Source organism: Saimiri boliviensis, chromosome 1 (genome assembly GCF_048565385.1).
Source record: "Saimiri boliviensis isolate mSaiBol1 chromosome 1, mSaiBol1.pri, whole genome shotgun sequence".
Classification (NCBI taxonomy): domain Eukaryota; kingdom Metazoa; phylum Chordata; class Mammalia; order Primates; family Cebidae; genus Saimiri; species Saimiri boliviensis.
In genome coordinates this window covers 28,296,017-28,314,444 of record NC_133449.1, presented here as the reverse complement: position 1 = coordinate 28,314,444, position 18,428 = coordinate 28,296,017, and the positions used below count along the sequence as shown (strand labels likewise).

The 18,428-nt window shown below is 46.5% G+C and overlaps 1 protein-coding gene across 1 annotated transcript in view; it reads right to left on the bottom strand.

The window, feature by feature from the left end:
- Window positions 1-18,428, bottom strand: part of PLB1 (phospholipase B1) — a 140,467-nt gene that overhangs the window by 83,669 nt on the left and 38,370 nt on the right. The window contains 3 exon segments of the mRNA XM_074394601.1: window positions 10,217-10,280; window positions 13,122-13,196; window positions 14,367-14,438. Of these exon segments, the coding sequence (XP_074250702.1) occupies window positions 10,217-10,280; window positions 13,122-13,196; window positions 14,367-14,438 (211 nt within the window).

Here is an 18,428-nt window from a genome sequence, read left to right as displayed (position 1 = left end):
AAGGAATTGCCATGACAATAAAACCAATACTTAATCGATCCTAGGATATGATGATATTTGGGATAAAATATTACATCATTCCATAAAAATCAGTTCAGTTTCTCTAAAGTGAAAGGGGAATACTTTTATACCATTGCCTATTTTTTTTTTAATTGAGAGAAAATTTACATAACTGAAATTAACCATTTAAAGGTGAACGTTTCTGTGGCATTTGGTACATTCACAATGCTGTGCAACTATCCCCGCTATCTAGTTTTGAAACATTTTCATTACCCCAAAAGGAGACCCTATATCCATTAAGTGGTCCCTCCCACATCTCCCTCCTCCCAGTCCCTAGTAACCAATAATCTGCTTTCTGCCTCTATGGATTTATCTATTCTGGATATTTAATATAAACACAATCACATGTGACTTTATGTCTGGCTTCTACTTTGCATAATGTTTTCAAGTTTCACTTATGTTATAGCATGCATCAATACACTCATTTGATTTGAGACAAGGTCTCACTCGGTCACCTAGGCTGGAGTACAGTGGCACGTGATCATAGCTCACTGCAGCTTCGACCTCCTGGGCTCAAGTGATCCTCCCACCTCAGCCTCCTGAGTAGCTGGGATTATAGGTGTGCACCACCATGCCAAGCCAATATTTTTGGTTTTTTGTAAAGAAAGAGTCTCCCTGTGTTGCCCAAGCCCTGGCCTCAAGTGATCCTCTTGCCTCAGCCTCCCAAAAGGCTGGGATTACAGACATGAGCCACTGAACTCTGCCACTTCATTCTTTTTCATTGTTGAATGATATTCCATTGTATGGATAGACCACACTTCTTTTTATCCATTCATCCACTGCTAGGCATTTGGGCTATTTCCACTTTTTGGCTATTGTGACTGCTTGCTCTAAATGCCTGTGTACAAGAGTTTGTTTGAATGCCCATTTTTAATTATTTTGGTATACACCTGAGAGTGGAATTGGTGGGTTACATGGTAATCCTATGGTCAGCTTTTTGAGGAACCATCAAGTTGTTTTCCACAGCTTGATTATATATATTTTTTGTCTTTTGAGTTTAAGCATACTGTGTGATGTGGCAGCTATTAGCTCACAGGACAAATATACTAAACTCCAAGCAGTGGCTGAGTACTTTGGAGACTACACAGGGATAAGAAATGGAGAATGCCATCAAAAAGCTCACGAGCTAAGGAGAAACCCAGAAATAGCCGTAGTTATTATAACGTAAGGCTGATAAACACTAAGAGAGGTGTGAAGTGATGTGAGGTTATAGAGCTGGAGGAATGATCTCCTCCAGGGGACCTGCAGAGGGGGTCACAGCAGGCTTCATGGAGAAGGTCGCGTTTGAATTCAGCCTCAGGAAATAAGAGGAGGAGGAGGGAGAGTGAGTTTGGGTGAGGGAGGGAAAAGCGTGATGATAAATGGTCGTGGTATGGTCAAGCTTGGATGTCTTGAAAGCCCGGCTAGTCACACAGCTTGGCTTGCATGCAGCATATATGAGAAAGCTGAGAGAAAACCACCTTGGAAAGGTAGGTTAGGGCCACAGGCCTTTTATGCATGGCTAACAAGTTAGGAGTTTAACATAGATATTGCTATATATGTAATTACCCACATACACACACAGGTACTCTATCTACCTACCCCTTTACCTTATACACATAAGAATGTGAATTCTATACATTTAGGGGACCACACCTGAATTCCTTAAGCTACACATAGCTTGATCTCTCAAGTCCCAAGCTCACCTCCCACTCCTCCAGTGACCTCACTCCCAAGGTCACCCTGACTTGGCCACAGGTCCGCCCTTGCCAGTGCACTTCTGTCCTGCCTCATGGTGCAATGCTGAACTAAATTGTTGAAATGGCTCTTGTGGTTTGGAAGAAGCCTAGTACAAAGTTTGTCCCAGGGAGTGGCCCATCCTGGCGGGAAGAAAGCCGTCATTTCAGTGGGCCATTGCTTACGAGGGATAAACTAAAAGTCATCTGGAAGAGGCTTTCTCAACAGCCTTCTTTGCCAAAGACAGTTTATAAAACCTTCAGTATAGCTGGGCACAGTGGCTCTGCCTGTAATCCCAGCACTTTGGGAGGCCAAAACGGGCAGATCACCTGAGATCAGGAATTCGAGACCAGCCTGTCCAAAATGGTGAAACCCCATCTCTATTAAAAATACAAAAATTAGCCAGGCGTGGAGGTGTGCACCTGGTATCCCAGCTACTTGGGAGGCTGAGGCATGAGAATTGCTTGAACCTGGGAGGAGGGGGCTGCAGTGAGCCGAGATTGAGCCACTGCACTCCAGCCTGGGTGATAGAGCTAGACTCTGTCTCCAGAAAAAAAAAAAAAAAAAAAAAAAAAAGCCTTGAAACACAGGACGAGATGATTTGGGACGAGACGATTTTGACACAGCTGGACTACATACAACCCACAGCACCCATCAACATCCAAATCATGGCTGTGGAACTATACCCATGCAGGAAGCCGGATTAGCATTGAGTGGAAAGCATACTCAAGGGGACTTTCAGGTCTCATCTACCTTCTTCAATACTGTCTGCCAGTGGGGACAGCCACTCCCAACAAGGATTTGCTCTCGTTGGAAAAGGAAAAGTTCTTGCCTCTTTCTGTGAAAGAATACAAACCCACACATGCATAGTTGTAAATGTATGTCTGCAAAATATAGAGCTCAGTGGCTCTCAAACTTGAGCCTGCATCAGAATCACCTGGAGAGCCTGTGAAAACACAGATGGCTGGGCCCCACCTTCAGAATTTTTGGCTTAATGGGTCTGGGGTGGGCCCAAGGATGTGCATTTCTAACAGGTTTCCAGGTAACGCTGATGCTGCCAGTCCAGTCTGGGTACCACATTTTGAGAACCACTGACAGAGACACTTGATTATCAAAGCCGTTGACTGCAGTCAAGTACTGAGCTTGGACCTGAAAAGCCTGGAATGAAGCCCAGGAGGCAGAAGCCGCAGTGAGCTCTGATCACGCCACTGCACTCCAGCCTGGGCAACACAGTGAGCCCGTCTCTAAAAATATATAAATAAATAAGTAAATATATGGCTGCATGTGATGGCTCACGCCTGTAATCCCAGCACTTAGGGAGGCCAAGGTGGGAGAATCACTTGAACCCAGAAATTCAAGACCAGCCTGGGCAACACAGTGAGACTCCTTCACCAAAAAATGAAAGAAAGACTAGAGCTGTTTCTCCCATGTGTACATATAAATTGTCTTGTGGCTCTCACAACTGTAGATGGCAGCTCCGCCTCTCAGAGTCAAGAGCCACTGAGTGTGTCTTTCCTCAATGTTCTTTCTCCTCCACCTCGCGATGCCTTGAATCCACCCTTACATCACACATACATACACACACATGCATCATGTACATGTACACACACATGCATCATGCAGATACACATATGCACACATACCTACAGACACATGCATCACAGATACACACATCATGCGCACACACATGCACACATACACACGTCATGCACACATACATATACACATGCACACATAAACCATGCACACATACACCATGCACACATCATGCACACACATCATGCCCACACACACCATGCACACACATCATGCACACACACACCATGCACACACATCATGCACACACACACCATGCACACATACACACATGCACACACATGCACACATACATACACATGCATCATGCATCATGCACACATACACACACAGACACATGCATCACACACACATGCACTCTTCCACATGATTGCCGCCTGCTTGGCTGTTCCCAGCCGTCCACAGCTACACCATGTGGTTCGAAGAACAATATCAAATCACAAAGCCAACTGCACGCATTAGCACATGCCCACCAGGCTGGACAGGAGAACTTTAAAAAGAGCTCTTCTCAAAGAAATGAGGCTATGGAGTTAAAAAAGGCAACAAAACAAAAAACAAGACCCTCTCCCTCCAACTCTAGAGTAGTTTATTTCAGCTCTTGGTGATGACAGTCAAGCACTGTGTTCTTACTGCCCTAATGTAGCAGTGAATGCATACAGTGAATCCTGTGAACACTAGCTAGTGTGCAAAGGTTAGGGGAAATCTTTGGGGCTGGTAAAATATGGAAGAAATGCATAAATTTGCTTCAAAAGTATTTTCATTACAGTTTGCTAAAGAGGCAGCTGAAACCTACCATTCCTGTCTAAATTTGTAGCACGCAGAACACACACACACACACACACACACACACACCACACCACACACACCCCTCTATGTTTATGTCTATGTGTATGTACATATGTATGGACAGACTGATTGGTCTACGGTCATACCATCCTGAACCTGCCTGATCTCATGTGATAGACTGGTTGATTGTGCTGGGGGGTGGTTCTCCAGTTGGCCATTCTGAAGGAGTCTCAATCAGAGATACAGTAATAAACCAGATGAAGCAAGCCTAGGTGGGAGGAGTCGACTTGATCTGGGATTTTATTGTTAAGACAGAGCACATCACATTTCATTGGCCTAATTTTCCGTAGACCTTGATTTGAGGTTTGTTAATGTCATCATTACTGACAAACACAGCTTAGAAATACAGCAAGGCACTTTAGCAATTACCCGCCCTGGAAAAAAAACTATTCAGTGATAAGATTAAATTTGTGTGGACTGATTAACTAAACATTATCTGGTACAAATTGTCCACCACCTTGAGAGAAGTTGATAAACACATCATTAACTCATCACAATTTCCACAGAGGAGGCCTCTTATCTGAAGGCCATCCAAGCCATGATGAAGTATCATGAATAGCAAGGAAATTGCACATTAGACTATAGAATGGGGACACTGCCCACTGTCCACGAAGGTTAAACCCAGGAGACAGGCTTGGCATGCTGGTTCTTTGCCTTGTGTAACCCAGCAACTTAAACCATGCAGGGCCCTAATCTGAAAAACATACTTTCTCTCCATCGTCACCATCTGTTGCCCAACCTATTTGCCGTCTGATTTTAGGGACTTATGTAAAGACTTCCACAATGGCGTAAGTAGCTGCCTCAAGACTGGAACCATGTTTTGCCTTTGGAGTCTTCAGTGTGACTTTATATAAACTAATGTGTGCCTTTCATGTGGGAGCTCAATAAATGTGTTAACTGGAATTAAAGGCGAAGTGACTCTGTGACAGGGACTTTACAGATCTCAAAGTTTTAGATGATGAAAACCACAGGGCAGGGAAACACTCCTCTGAGTGGCTTGGGGCAGTCTGAACTTGCTCAGTAGGCTGATTGTACCCAGAGACAAGCAGGCTGTTATTTTCCACAGGGCATCATTCCTTCCTAATGACAAGGTAGGTCAAGTCACAAGATCCCCGGGCAACAGCCTCAGGACCCACAGTGAACACGGCACTGCTGGCTCATGATGACATGATGCCCCTAGTGAATGACCACCCAGTGCTGGAACCTGGCCATTTTTCATATTGGCTTTTGAAGAGCTAATTTTAGCCAAATGGGTCAAACCAATGACATCAGAGACTTAGCAAGGAATTGCTGGCTTAAAATAAATGAATGAGCTGATCTGGTTTATCCTACTGGTGACAGCAGCATGTAATTAGCTTTGTGGATCCCTACTTGCAAAAGCTCTGAATTTTTCCCACTGTGTGGAATTCGCGATTAAGATAGCCACCTTCATCAGAAAGTCAACAAGCCATGTCCCCTCTGATTCCTCACTGTTACTCTTTTATTTGCAAAAAGTGACTCCTTTTCTCAGTGGGAAAATCCTAAGCCAACTAATAGGTCCAACGTATTTTTCTTGGTTATGCTAACTATGTTAGGGAGTGGGCCATCTAGCAACAGAACTTGATGTGAGTGTTTACAAAGTTGTAAAGTCCACAGGAAGGAGCACATGGCAAATTGCATGTATGCACTGACTAGGAGGAAAACGTTCCAAGTTTTTAGTTTTTATTGGCTACCCAATACCAATTGATTATAAAATATCACCTACAGTAACTCTGTGCATCTCATCCCAAGGCCTCGTAGGTCAGTGGATAAAGCACATCACTCAGGAACTCTGAAGTACACTCAAAAGGAGGCACCTGAGTCACCAGGGCCATGGCCTATTGATGACAGGTAGCATCCTGTTTTGAAACATCACTTTTAATGATGTTTAGATCCATGTATCTGTGGTCAGTTTGGAGAAGCACTCAAAAATGAGACTATAAAGAAGGTTTTGGAAAATAACTTGGGACCAGCATGGTAGCTTATGCCTATAATCTCAGCACTTTGGGAGGCTGAGGTGGGAGTATCATTTGAGCCCAGGAGTTCAAGACCAGCCTGGGCAATATAACGAGACACTGTCTCTACAAAAAATCAAGAAAATTAGCTGGGCATGGTGGCATGGGCCTATAATCCCAGCTACTCGGGAGCCTAAAGTGGGAGGATCTTTTGAGCCACGGAGGTCAAGGCTGCAGTGAGCTGAGATTGCACCACTGCACTCCAGGCTGGGCAACAGGGTGAGATCTCAAACAAGGAAAAAAAACAAAACAAAACAAAAAAGAAAGTAACTTTGAAGGCCAAACAGTTATCGTAAAAGATATTCTTAGTGAAAAATTGTTTTAATGAAAGTCATTTTGGTCTAGCTGATTTTTCAATATCTTTTACAATCCTAGGGATTGTTGATCTGATGATTTAGAAATATGCATTTGATTAGTTCAGCAAACATTTATTGGGCTTCTACCATGTGCTTGAGTCACTGGAGGTATAAAGATAAGATGAGCTGCTCTTATGAGACATATATCAGATTATTTTGATTAGAAACATGATCTCCAGAAGAATGGATGACCTCACCAGAAATATATTATTAATATCAAAGGAAAATAATAATATGGGCCTGTGCTAAATCTTTTTGCCTACCCTATCAGTCACAGGGATGGTTAGAATGTTCAATCAGGATCAATGGCACATGGCCGGGCTTGGTGGCTCACGCCTGTAATCCCAGCACTTTGGGAGGTCAAGGCGGGTGGGTTACCTGAGGTCAGGAGTTCAAGACCAGCCTGGCCAACATGGCAAAATCCTGTCTCTACTAAAAACATAAAAATTAGCCAGGCATGGTGGCAGGCACCCAGAATCCCAGGTACCTGGGAGGCTGAGTCAGGAGAATCACTTGAACCAGGGGTTGGGGGAGTGGAGTGGAGGTTTCAGTGAGCCAAGATCACACCACTGCACTCCAGCCTGGGTGACAGAGCAAAACTCTTGTCTCAAAAAAAAAAAAAAAAAAAAAAAAACAGGGCCGGGCGCAGTGGCTCACGCCTATAATCCCAGCACTTTGGGAGCCCGAGGCAGGTGGATCACGAGGTCAAGAGATTGAGACCGTCCTGGTCAACATGGTGAAACCCCCTCTCTGCTAAAAATACAAAAAATTAGGCCGGGCGTGGTGGCTCAAGCCTGTAATCCCAGCACTTTGGGAGGCCGAGGCGGGTGGATCACGAGGTCAAGAGATCGAGACCATCCTGGTCAACATGGTGAAACCCCGTCTCTACTAAAAATACAAAAAATTAGCTGGGCATGGTGGCGCGTGCCTGGAATCCCAGCTACTCAGGAGGCTGAGGCAGGAGAATTGCCTGAACCCAGGAGGCGGAGGTTGCGGTGAGCCGAGATCGCGCCATTGCACTCCAGCCTGGGTAACAAGAGCGAAACTCCGTATCAAAAAAAAAAAAAGAAAGAAAGATCACTGGCACAAGAATGAAATGCATTTTTTACTATTGGCCAGTTAACTGTGGCCATTTTTCTGAATGACACTTTCCGGGTGAGACTCAGAAGTGCATCTCTGAGTGCTGACCCCAGGTGGAGAGAGAGCATTTGGGTCAGGCCCACCATCATCAGATCGGGGAGCCTGAGTCTACCCATCTTGTTATTATGTAAGTGGCTCCTATCACCAGAGTATCTCAGATCTTAAGGGCTTGAGATTTCTTGATCTTCAATCTTCAAGTGCTGATAAACACAATAATCTTCAGGGTCAGGGAATAAGGAAGAGGTTTACATTTTACCTAGCTTTTAGATGTTGAGATATGCTCTAATGGGCTGTTTGGTTATGACTGTCATGACAGAAACATCATCTAGACAGATTACAAAATGCTTTAGAGAGCAGTCTTTCAGAATGATAAGATTAGAAAGGAAATGGATATTACTTTGCTGTAAATGTGTATGGCTAGTAAAACATTCAGATGTTCTCTCTAGATCAGATGAGCTGGTTTATGCCTGTAATCCCAGCGCTGGAGGATCTCCTGAGCTTGGGAGTTTAGGACCAGCCTGGGGAACAGTAAGACCCTATCTCTTAAAAAAAAAAAAAAAAAAAAAAAAAAAAAAAAAAAAAAAAAAAAAAAAAATTCAGGTGTGGTGGCACATACCTATTGTCCCACCTACTTGGGAGGCTAAGGCAGGAGGATCACTTAAGCCCAGGAGGTTGAGGCTGCAGTGAGCCATGATCATGTCACTGTTCTCCAGCCTGGACAACAGAGTGAGACCCTGTCTCAAAAAAATGTTCTCTCTCTCTCTGTATGTCTGTAGACATACACCTGTATATACATACGTCTATCTATCTGCATCTGTAAAAACAAACATCTATCAGCTGGGCACGGTGGCTTACACCTGTAATCCCAGAACTTTGGGAGGCTGAGGCAGGTGGATCACCTGAGGTTGGAAGTTCAAGGCCAACCTGACCAGTGTAGAGAAACCCTGTTTCTACTAAAAATATGAAATTAGCCAGGCATGGTGGCACATGCCTGTAATCCCAGCTACTCAGGAGGCTGAGGCAGGAGAATCGCTTGAACCCGGGAGGCGGAGGTTGCAGTGAGCTGAGATTGTGCCATTGCACTCCAGCCCAGGAAACGAGAGCAAACTCTGTCTCAAAAAAAAAAAAAAAAAAAAAAAAAAAAGCCACACACACACCTATCTATCTCTAAATAAACACGAATCTATTTATCTGTATCTATACCTAATCTACCTATTTTTAGTAAGGGTGTTTACTAAGGCAGCGGGGGAGGGAGGTCCACATATAAAGCTGATAATTTATTTCTGCTGATAACATCCTTTTAGTAAACTAATAGGAATGACGTCACCATGGATGGGGGGTAATAAAGACTCAATGTGTATATGTAAGATCTCTATCCCTATTCCATTCTTCTGCAACTTAGAACAAGAGTCCATTACATGCCAAGGTTTTGGTTAGGCTTTTTTCTAACGTCCCTGCTAGTCACGTGGCTTACTTGAAGTGTGGAGAGCTACGGCACGTGTGAAGGGCAGCCACGCATTCATTTGCTCTCTTGATGCTCAGCACAAGGAGACAATCTGACTACAAAGATTTGCATCCCCCGAAGATTCTTGCTAGGCATTATGACATCCCCAAACTTAATTTTCTGTCTTTTTTGATAGTCCTGAGGCCATGAGAGGCAATAGATCACTTAGAATGCAAGGAGGCACTTGACAATCCTCTAATACACAAATGAGTAAATAAATGAACAAATAAATGGACATATGAGTCCCCCTTTAGGACCAAGTGTGGGGATCTACAGCACTGCTACAGATGCACCTGGACTGATGTTTTGAGTCACTCAGGTCTCCAAATGGCCATAACTTCCCAAGGTTGCATGCCCATAGCTATCACCCCAAGCTGCCTTGCCTGGCGGACAAGGTACAGCCCTCAGGCAGACCGTCTTTGGGAAGGTTGCTGATGACTGCCTGGAATGTCCCATGGGTCTCATTTTTATGGCCCAGCAACAGACATTTTAGAAAAACTGAGAGGGAGTGAAGATGGCATGTTCCTAAGACGCTTTCCTGCTCTGCGTGGTGTTTGAGTGCATTCTGTTTGGGAGTGATTCTGCACACAACTCAGACAGGGACTGTGGACTGGCTATTTTTGCTTTCTGCGTAAAGGTAGTTTTGCTCTTTTGAAAAACAAATACACCCATCAAGGCTTCAAGGCAGCGACAATGACAACTCACACAACTAACATTGGGTTCTCTGTAGAACATGGCCTGGTACAGCATTACTGCTCAATAAATGCTTTCTGATAATGATGTTATCATATTTTAGTTAAAGAGTAATCAAACACAGGCATGACCTTACAAATATACATACAGACGTGTTTCCGTTGTCCCCGAGAAACCACCTGGGAGTATTTCAGATTAAGTGGAAAGCCTCTTACTTGACTGATTTTCAGGCCTCAAATGAATTTGAAAGTCACTGGATGCAAGCTGTGTACCTGAGGTGGGAACTGTGTCGGAGGGTTCCCTGTCAGGACATCTGATTTCCGTTCCTTCTCTTACCTGAAAATGAGACACAGGGAAATAAGGAAGACGGATTTTGCTAAATTGGAAATGGGTGAGAAGTAAGGCCTCTCTTTTAGAAACTATCATTTAAGATAAAGTAAAACGTTGATGTCTTTTAAGATTTCTCCCTCTCCTTCAACACTCACAGCCAATTGTCCCATCTTTTCCAAGTGCTCCCAAATCTGTTCCCTCCTCTCCAGAGCCTCTGCCTCCACCAAAGTTCAGGCCTTTGTTATTTCTTTCCAGGATACTGCAATGATTCACCAGCATCATGGCCATCTCTCCCCGAGACTTGCTCCCCACCCTTCTGAATCTGTCCGGAGTGGTCATTCTCAGCATGATCTGATGTGTCACTCCTCTGCCCAAGGTCTCAGTGATGAAGGGAGTCTCTGTGTTGTTTATTATTGCGTCCCCAGACCCTAGAACAGTGCCTGGGATAGTAGATGCTCAACAAATATTTGTTAGTTGAACAAATAAATTACGACTCTGTATTAACTTCGGCAAAAAGTCCAATCTCCCTAGCATGGCCCAAGAGGCCTCTAAACATTCTAAACTACCAGCCCTTGCCCCAAGTCTCCATATTTCCCTGCGTCCAGGCCTTTGCCCAAGCAGTTACCTCTCCCCTTTCTCTTTCCTCCCTTCCATTTGCTCACCCTTCCTTCCATTCATCTGCCTCAGGCTTAGTCACCCTTCAAGGCTGAGGTCATGGGCTTCCTTTGGAAAGCCTTCTTCAACTTTCTCCTGTCTGGGCTAGTTTCTCTTCCTCTGTGTTCGGAGAACACCCCACAGAAACAAGCATCACAGCACTTGTTACATTGTGCTGTAATTGCCTGTTGACTTGTCTATTGCACCAGACCGAGTTCCTTGGGACAAGTCATACTTTTTATTTACATTTTAATTTCTCATACCTGGTATCCATCCATCCACCTGTCCATCCATTTTTTTTTTCATTCAACAAATAGTTTTTGGTGCCTACCCTGAGTTCCTGCCTCACTGAGCTTATACTCTAGTGGTACACAGCAGTCAGTCAGTAAATGTGTCCTGAAGAAATGTATCACTGCTTTTATCAGATGATAATAATGGCAATACTTATATAGAACTCATGATATGCTAGATTCTATTATACGTCCTTTATACTTACTGACTTATGACAATTTATTAATAACAACTCCACAAGGTAGGACTATTATTGTCATTATTTCCCAGATTAAAAAACTAAGGCACAGAGAGGTTAATTATCTTCCTCACTGACACAGAGCCCATAAGTGGAAGAGTCTGGATTTGAACCCAGAGCTGGTTACTTTACCTCATTATGCCATGCTGCGTGTCAGGTGTACCCTCATTGCTATACAGGTTAGTATGAATCAAGTTGATAAATGGAGTCTTTCACACTGTGTCTCTCAGGGTGGAGGCCCAGGCCATCAACTCTGCCTCCACTACTTGGAGTAAATCTTACCCTTTTCCATAAAATAGGGAGGCAAGGATGTCACTAGGATCAAATTGGTCTCCGCACACCTCAGTCCTCTGTTCTCTGAGCAAGAAGACCATCAACCTTGACTGTTCCCTGCTTCCCCAGAGGAGCGTGGGGTACCCTGCCTAATCTCCGTGGGAAGTCTCGGGGGAGACTCCTGAGAAAAACAGTGAGCAAGGCCTGAGTGCCTGTCAGGCACCCCCACAAGTGTGGACCGACTCAAAGGCTTTCGAGCTCCACACTCTCTGGATCAAGATCTCACCACATTTCTCTGCTCTTTCTTAACTTGCTCTTCAGATGAAGTTCTCAGACGAGTTTAGAAGAACTTGTCAGCGATTTGCAGGGGCGGGTTCAGAAGAATTTGTCTTACATCACAACAGACTAGGAACAGGAGGTGCTGGGCAGCTCACTGTAAAGCCCCCCATGCTGGTTTCGGAGGCAGCTCTGAAGATGAACTGTGGGGGAGACCTGCTTCCAGGCACCCAGGAGTCAGTCACATGCTGGATCCTTCGCCCTCCCCCAGTCTGTCCTGACTGAACCTTAACTGTCTGTGGCAGCCCTCCACATGCCCAGAGGCAGCTGATGTTCTAGGACGTTAAGAACCACATGGAATGGCCAGGTGCAGTGGCTCACGCCTGTAATCCCAGCCCTTTGGGAGGCCGAGGTTGGGTGGATCACAAGGTCAGGAGTTTGAGATCAGCCTGGCCACCATGGTGAAACCCCGTCTCTACTACAAATACAAAAAATAAGTTGGGCGTGGTGATGCGCTCCTATCATCTCAGCTACTCATGAGGCTGAGGCAGGAGAATCACTTGAACCCAGGAGGCGGAGGTTGCAGTGAGCTGAGATCACGCCATTGTACTCCAGCCTGAGTGACATAGCCAGACTCTGTTCCCCTTAAGTAAGTAAGTAAGAACGTTTTGTATTGAGGTTGCAAATCTGGTCAGTTGATCTGCTTTAAAATAATCCAGGCTGAGTTCGGTGGCTAATGCCTATAATCCCAGCACGTTGGGAGGCTGAGGCAGGTGGATCACTTGAGGTCGGGATTTCAAGACCAGCCTGGCCAACATGGTGAAACACCATCTCTACTATAAAAATACAAAAATAGCCAGGCATGGTGGTGTGTGCCTGTAGTTCTAGCTACTCAGGAGGCTGAAGCAGGAGAACTGCTTGAACCCAGGAGGTGGAGGTTGCAGTGAGCTGAGATCACACCACTGTACTCCAGATGAGGCAACAGAGTGAGACTCTGTCTCAAAGAAAAAAAAGAAGAAGAAAAAAGAACCACGTAGAAGGTTTCAAAGACTTGGCAAGGAGTGCAGTCCCTGGTTTTTCTGCATGTTTGTCCATTACAGAAACTCTTTCCTTACCTCAAGCTTCCCTTCGGGTTTCTGCAGTCTGGTCAGGTAGTTGCTGTTCCTGTAGGTAAACAAATAGGGGCTCTCCTGCAGGGAAAGGTGACATGTTAGAATCGTGACCCAGAAGTCTGTATCCCTTAATTATCAGGCTTGAGCATCCAGCAATGCTTTTGGCCAACTCAGAACATTCACATCACCCTTCCTAATGCTTTCGCATTTCCCATTTGTGATAGCCAGTCTCTCCTGCTCTTTACCCTGGGGGTTCATGCTACCAGGCTAAGTACATATGTTTCCATGAGAAGGAAATCTAATTTTAAGCTTCTTGGCAGCCAAAGCAAAAAGGAAAACAAAGTGAATTGTATACTTTTTATTGATAGTAACAAAAAACTTACTAATTCATCAAGAAAGCCAAATACTTGACTATTGGGAACAATGATAGAAAAAGTACCATTCATTTATGTCCAGTTATTTTCTCATCCACTTATTTGGAAACATTAATTATAAGCCTACTACATATTAGACACATATTTAAGATGTAGTCAAAATGACCCACCCTCCAGGCTCTTAGATACTCATCATCCCTCCCTTCTTTCCCACTCTGAGGTAGAGGCAGGTCTGGAAATGGCATCTGGGACAGAAGGCCAGGACCCCCAGGAGATGCGTGGGGGCAGCATATGGGGCCAGGTGAGCTGTGGCTTGTTCCTGTGCCTTCCATAGGCATGAAGGGGGCTAACGTTTTGCAAAAAACGCTCTCATGGCAGCCTGGAACGGTGGCTCACGAGTGTAATCCCAGCACTTTAGGAGGCCGACGTGGGCAGATCACGAGGTCAGGCGTTCGAGACCAGCCTGGCCAGAATGGTAAAACCCCGTCTCTACTAAAAATACAAAAAAAAAAAAAAAAAAATAGCCAGCCGTGGTGAGACGTGCCTGTAATCCCAGCTATTCAGGAGGCTGAGGCAGGAGAATTGCTTGAAACCGGGAGGCGGAAGTTGCAGTGAGCTGAGATTGCACCACTGCACTCCAGCCTGGGTGACAGAGCTAGACTCTATCTCAACAACAACAAAGATCTCTTGCCCCAGGTGTAAGCATTAGGGCTGTTGTATATGCAAAACTGTGTGCAGGCCCAGAAGAACCAAGCCAGGACTGTCTCGGGGCTCATATCCCAGGTAAGGCCCACTTCAAAGCAAAGCTTACTTGGCCACCGCACCTATGCCCTCAATTCAATAAGAGTTCCCTCCCCTGCCCAGTCCCTCCTACCTGAGAGGGACACTTGATTGGCCTCCTGTGTTTTGTATTCAATGGCTCATCTTTCTCTCCTGCTGGCTCCATCTAGAAAGGAATGGGGGCTTTAGAACAGGGAAGCTTTGTGCAGGGAGCAGCCTGCCAAGGCACCATTGAGAAAGACTCATGAGACCAGCAGCAGCACCAGGGAATGAATTAGAGACACATATGTCCAGACCCCATCCCCAGCCTACTGAGTCTGAAACTCTGGGGCTGGGGCACAGCGGTGTGTCTTGTAACCAGCTCTCCAGGTGATTCTGATGCACACCCAAGCTGGAGAACCACAGCATGAGAGACTGCATCGTTTTTGTTTGTTTGTTTGTGTGTTTTGTTTTTTGATATTGAAGGGACTTCCTAGTCTACCTCTCCTAGAAGGAGAAACTGCACGTCAGAGGTTGAGGTGGCGCCCAGCCAGCCAGGGCAGAGCCAAGACCCTGACATCGTTGTCCCGGATCCAACCAAACATCATGCAGCTTTCTGATCACGTGGGGGCCGGTTACCCAGCTTGGCTCCTTGTCCCTCCTTGCTGCCCAGCTTCTGTCTGGCTCACTGATTAAAGCTCCCTTAGGAGAGCTGGTGTGGGACGGAAGGGCAAGCGCATTGCTTTGCATAAAGCATGTGTTCCTTCCCACGTCTTCCCTGCAGCCCGTGCCCACAACCCAAATGTATATCAGTCCACGCACCACAGAGAATGGAAACCCTCTGTTCCCCGAGAACTGCCTTCACAGCTTTGAGTGAAGCAAGTTATGGGGCCTGGGTCAAGTCTCACGTCTTTCACGGGCTCACAGATTTAGTGACATGGAACACAGCACAGCCTCCACTCACAAACCGCCAGAGCATCTAGTGAGGCAGGAGTGTGGTATCTGCTCTGAAATAGGCAGCTACTTAAATGACAACCACGAAGGCCATCAAATGACATCTAATAACACAGATAAAACCTTTATGGTATAGCAGCAGGAGAAACCAGCAGATTATCAGCTTAGTAAACGCATTAGAGATAGGCAAGTGATTAGAGGAGAAAGGGATTTTTTTTTTTTGAGACAGAGTCTCGCTCTGTCGCCCAGGCTGGAGTGCAGTGATGTGATCTCGGCTCACTGAAACCTCCACCTCCCGGGTTCAAGCGATTCTCCTGCCTCAGCCTCCTGAGTAACTAGGATTACAGGCACCCACCACCATGCCCAGCTAAGTTTTGTATTTTTAGTACAGATGGGGTTTCACCATGTTGGCCAGGATGGTCTCTACTCCTGACCTCATGATCTGCCCGCGCCCCAGCCTCCCAAAGGGGATTACAGGCGTGAGCCACTGCACCGGTCAGGAGGGTTTTTTTTTAAAGTTAAAAAGTTCTTTTTGTTGTTTTAACATGTTCATTATATATATATATATATATATATATATATATATATATATATATACACACACACACTTCAAAAGAAAAATGCAGTGGCTTGGAGGGATTGTAGATTTCCTTCTGCATGTGCTATTTCCTACTGTTTGAGAACAGGTTTTACTATCATCTGGCTGCCCACAGCTGCTGGGCTCTGGTGGTAGCTCTGGCCCTCACCTCCTCTTGCAATCACTCTGCCAAGGGAAGTGGGAAGCTGTTGGAAGGGGCAGCCTGTCTGGCTCAGTCACAGCTTCCACCAGCCCCGATGAGGATTTCAGATTCCTCAGCGATGTCTTACCCCAGCATCTGTGCCCCAGTAAGCAAGAAACAAGTAAAGAACTTTACCCTTCGTGGAATTGGCTCTTCCCCAAACTGAAGGAGCATCAGATAAGGAGGTATAATTAGCTGAACATTTGGAAAAGGAGTGGTAACTCTCTAGTTCAAGGCCTAGGGGAGCAACCGGACCCCATGCTTCTTTCTGTTTTATTCTGGTGGTGGAGGCTGAGGTGGGAAGAACGCTTAAGCCCAGGAGTTTGAGACCAGCCTGGGCAACACGGCAAAACCCCGTCTCTACCAAAATACAAAACCTTAGCTGGGCAAGATAGCACACACCTGTAGTCCCAGCTACTCCTAGAAACAAGGTCCCACCTGGAACATTCAAGGCAAAGGAAGTGTTCAGCAGGCCTGGATGAGGGCTAGATCCACTTCCTCAGAATCATTTAGATACAGCTCTTTTAAGGTTTCTTTCTAGATTCCATTATGGATTCAATTTTTGAAAGGTTGGGGAAGGGTGGGCATGGTGGCTCATGCCTATAATCCCAGGCCAGCGCCCAAGCCCGGATGGTTCCAGGTATGTTTAGATGGGGTGCTGTCACCTCCCACGCTGGCGTGTGGAGCTTTTCCTTTGCTGGTCCTCAAAGCTCACCTATGCTAGGGCTTGGAGGATGAGGGAGGGAGGATGCTGATGTGGCCTGAGCACGTGGCTTTGCGGGCTGCAGAGCTGAGAGCTCCCCTCCTTCCCCACAGTCGTGTCCTGGGGGTGGCTGGGGACAGAGTGGTGGACCTGGACTCCCTGTGGTCATGATGAGTCTGCTGGTCCCTCTCTGCTCCCCACTGAGAGGGCAGCCCTTACCTGTGTGTCTGCGAGGGTGGACACAGAACAGCCATACCTGCCTTCCACCTCCGTGTCCCAGTCCAGCCCAGCAAAGAATCACGGATGTGGCGGCAGAGACCCCTCTCCTCCCCACACCCGGAGGATGCAATGAGCAAAACCAAGGGTAGAAAGAGCCCAATGCCCCACTGTATTTTCACAAGCCCTCGGGTGCTGGCTAAGGGCGCTTAGACCATTTTGGCATGTAGAGCAAATGGACGCCCAGAAAGACCCTTTGACTTGCCTCGAGAAACCACCGAAAGTGGGACTGAAACCAGAGCCCAGGTTTTCCGGCTCCTGCCCAGTGCCCTTTGCCCTAACCTGTTACCCCCGTCACTTCTCATGGCTGACTTCAGGTCTGCAGGAGCTTCTGATGGGTTTCGGCGGCTGTGCTGGATCCGGGAACTGTGGGATGGTCTGGCATTTTGCTTGTGAGGAAACTAGGGACTGGGGGTGCTTGGGGGAACCCCTCCTATCCTGTCTCTCCTCTGCCCCCACATCCCTGCTGGCTGAGGCTGCAGGAACCTCAGGACTTGCACTGGGAAACCAGACTTGTTGCATGGGTCTGGAGAGAGTGAGGTCACTGCTTACCTAGGAAAGCTACATCCTCCTCCTCTTCTAAGCCCTTGTGACACTCTGTGTTGAAGGCCTTTGGCCTTGAGGGTGAGACCTTCCATTCCTGTGTACCTGCCTGTTCTGACCCTTGAGTGGTTTTAAGAGACCACGCATGCAGCAGACCTTATCTGTATGCATGGGACCATCACCCGGCTCCGTAAAGGGGGTTATTATTGCTGTTGCCACCAACATCAAGGACAAATAGCATGATGAAAGGGGAAAGAGAAAGGAATCCAGCCCTGTCCCTGGACCTGCCCTCTCCAGCTTCTCTGTCTGGTGCTCAAGGGCTTCTTTCATGCTCAGAGCCTCATTATCTCCGTATCTCTTCTCTTATCAGACAGGCCTCTTCCTGCCCTTGCTGCTGCATCTGACGCATTCTTCTCTCCATGCCCTTTGCTCACAAAGGTCGCTTTGCCTGGGAACACCCCTTCCTGACCTCGGCCAACACAGTCCGCAAAGACCATTCAAATCCCCTCCTCACGGCCGCCCCTGACACTGCTTCCTGGTGCACGTCATTGCTGAGTCCCTGTTGATTCTTGTTCCTCTGGGCTGCCTGGCCCTTCCCAGCTAACCTGAAGCTTGGTGAGGACAGAGACCACGTTTGGTGGGTCTCTTGTATCCTCCTTGGAACCATGGAGGGTATGTCGCCTCCAAGGGTGGGCCACGCTGCAGGTGTCCTTTTGTTGGTTGGGAGAAAGACAGCAGGAGGGGAGAGATTCGGCTGAGCTGACCTTTTTACTGAAACTATAACAGGATTTCCCCAGATTCCAGAGGAATCTGAGGAGGGCTTGGGAGCATGGTCCCTGCTAGAAGGGTCAGGTTCCTCTTCCCTGCCCATCCTGGGAGATGAGCAGCAAAGTGGGTTTCCGGGGACCCCGGAAACCCTGCA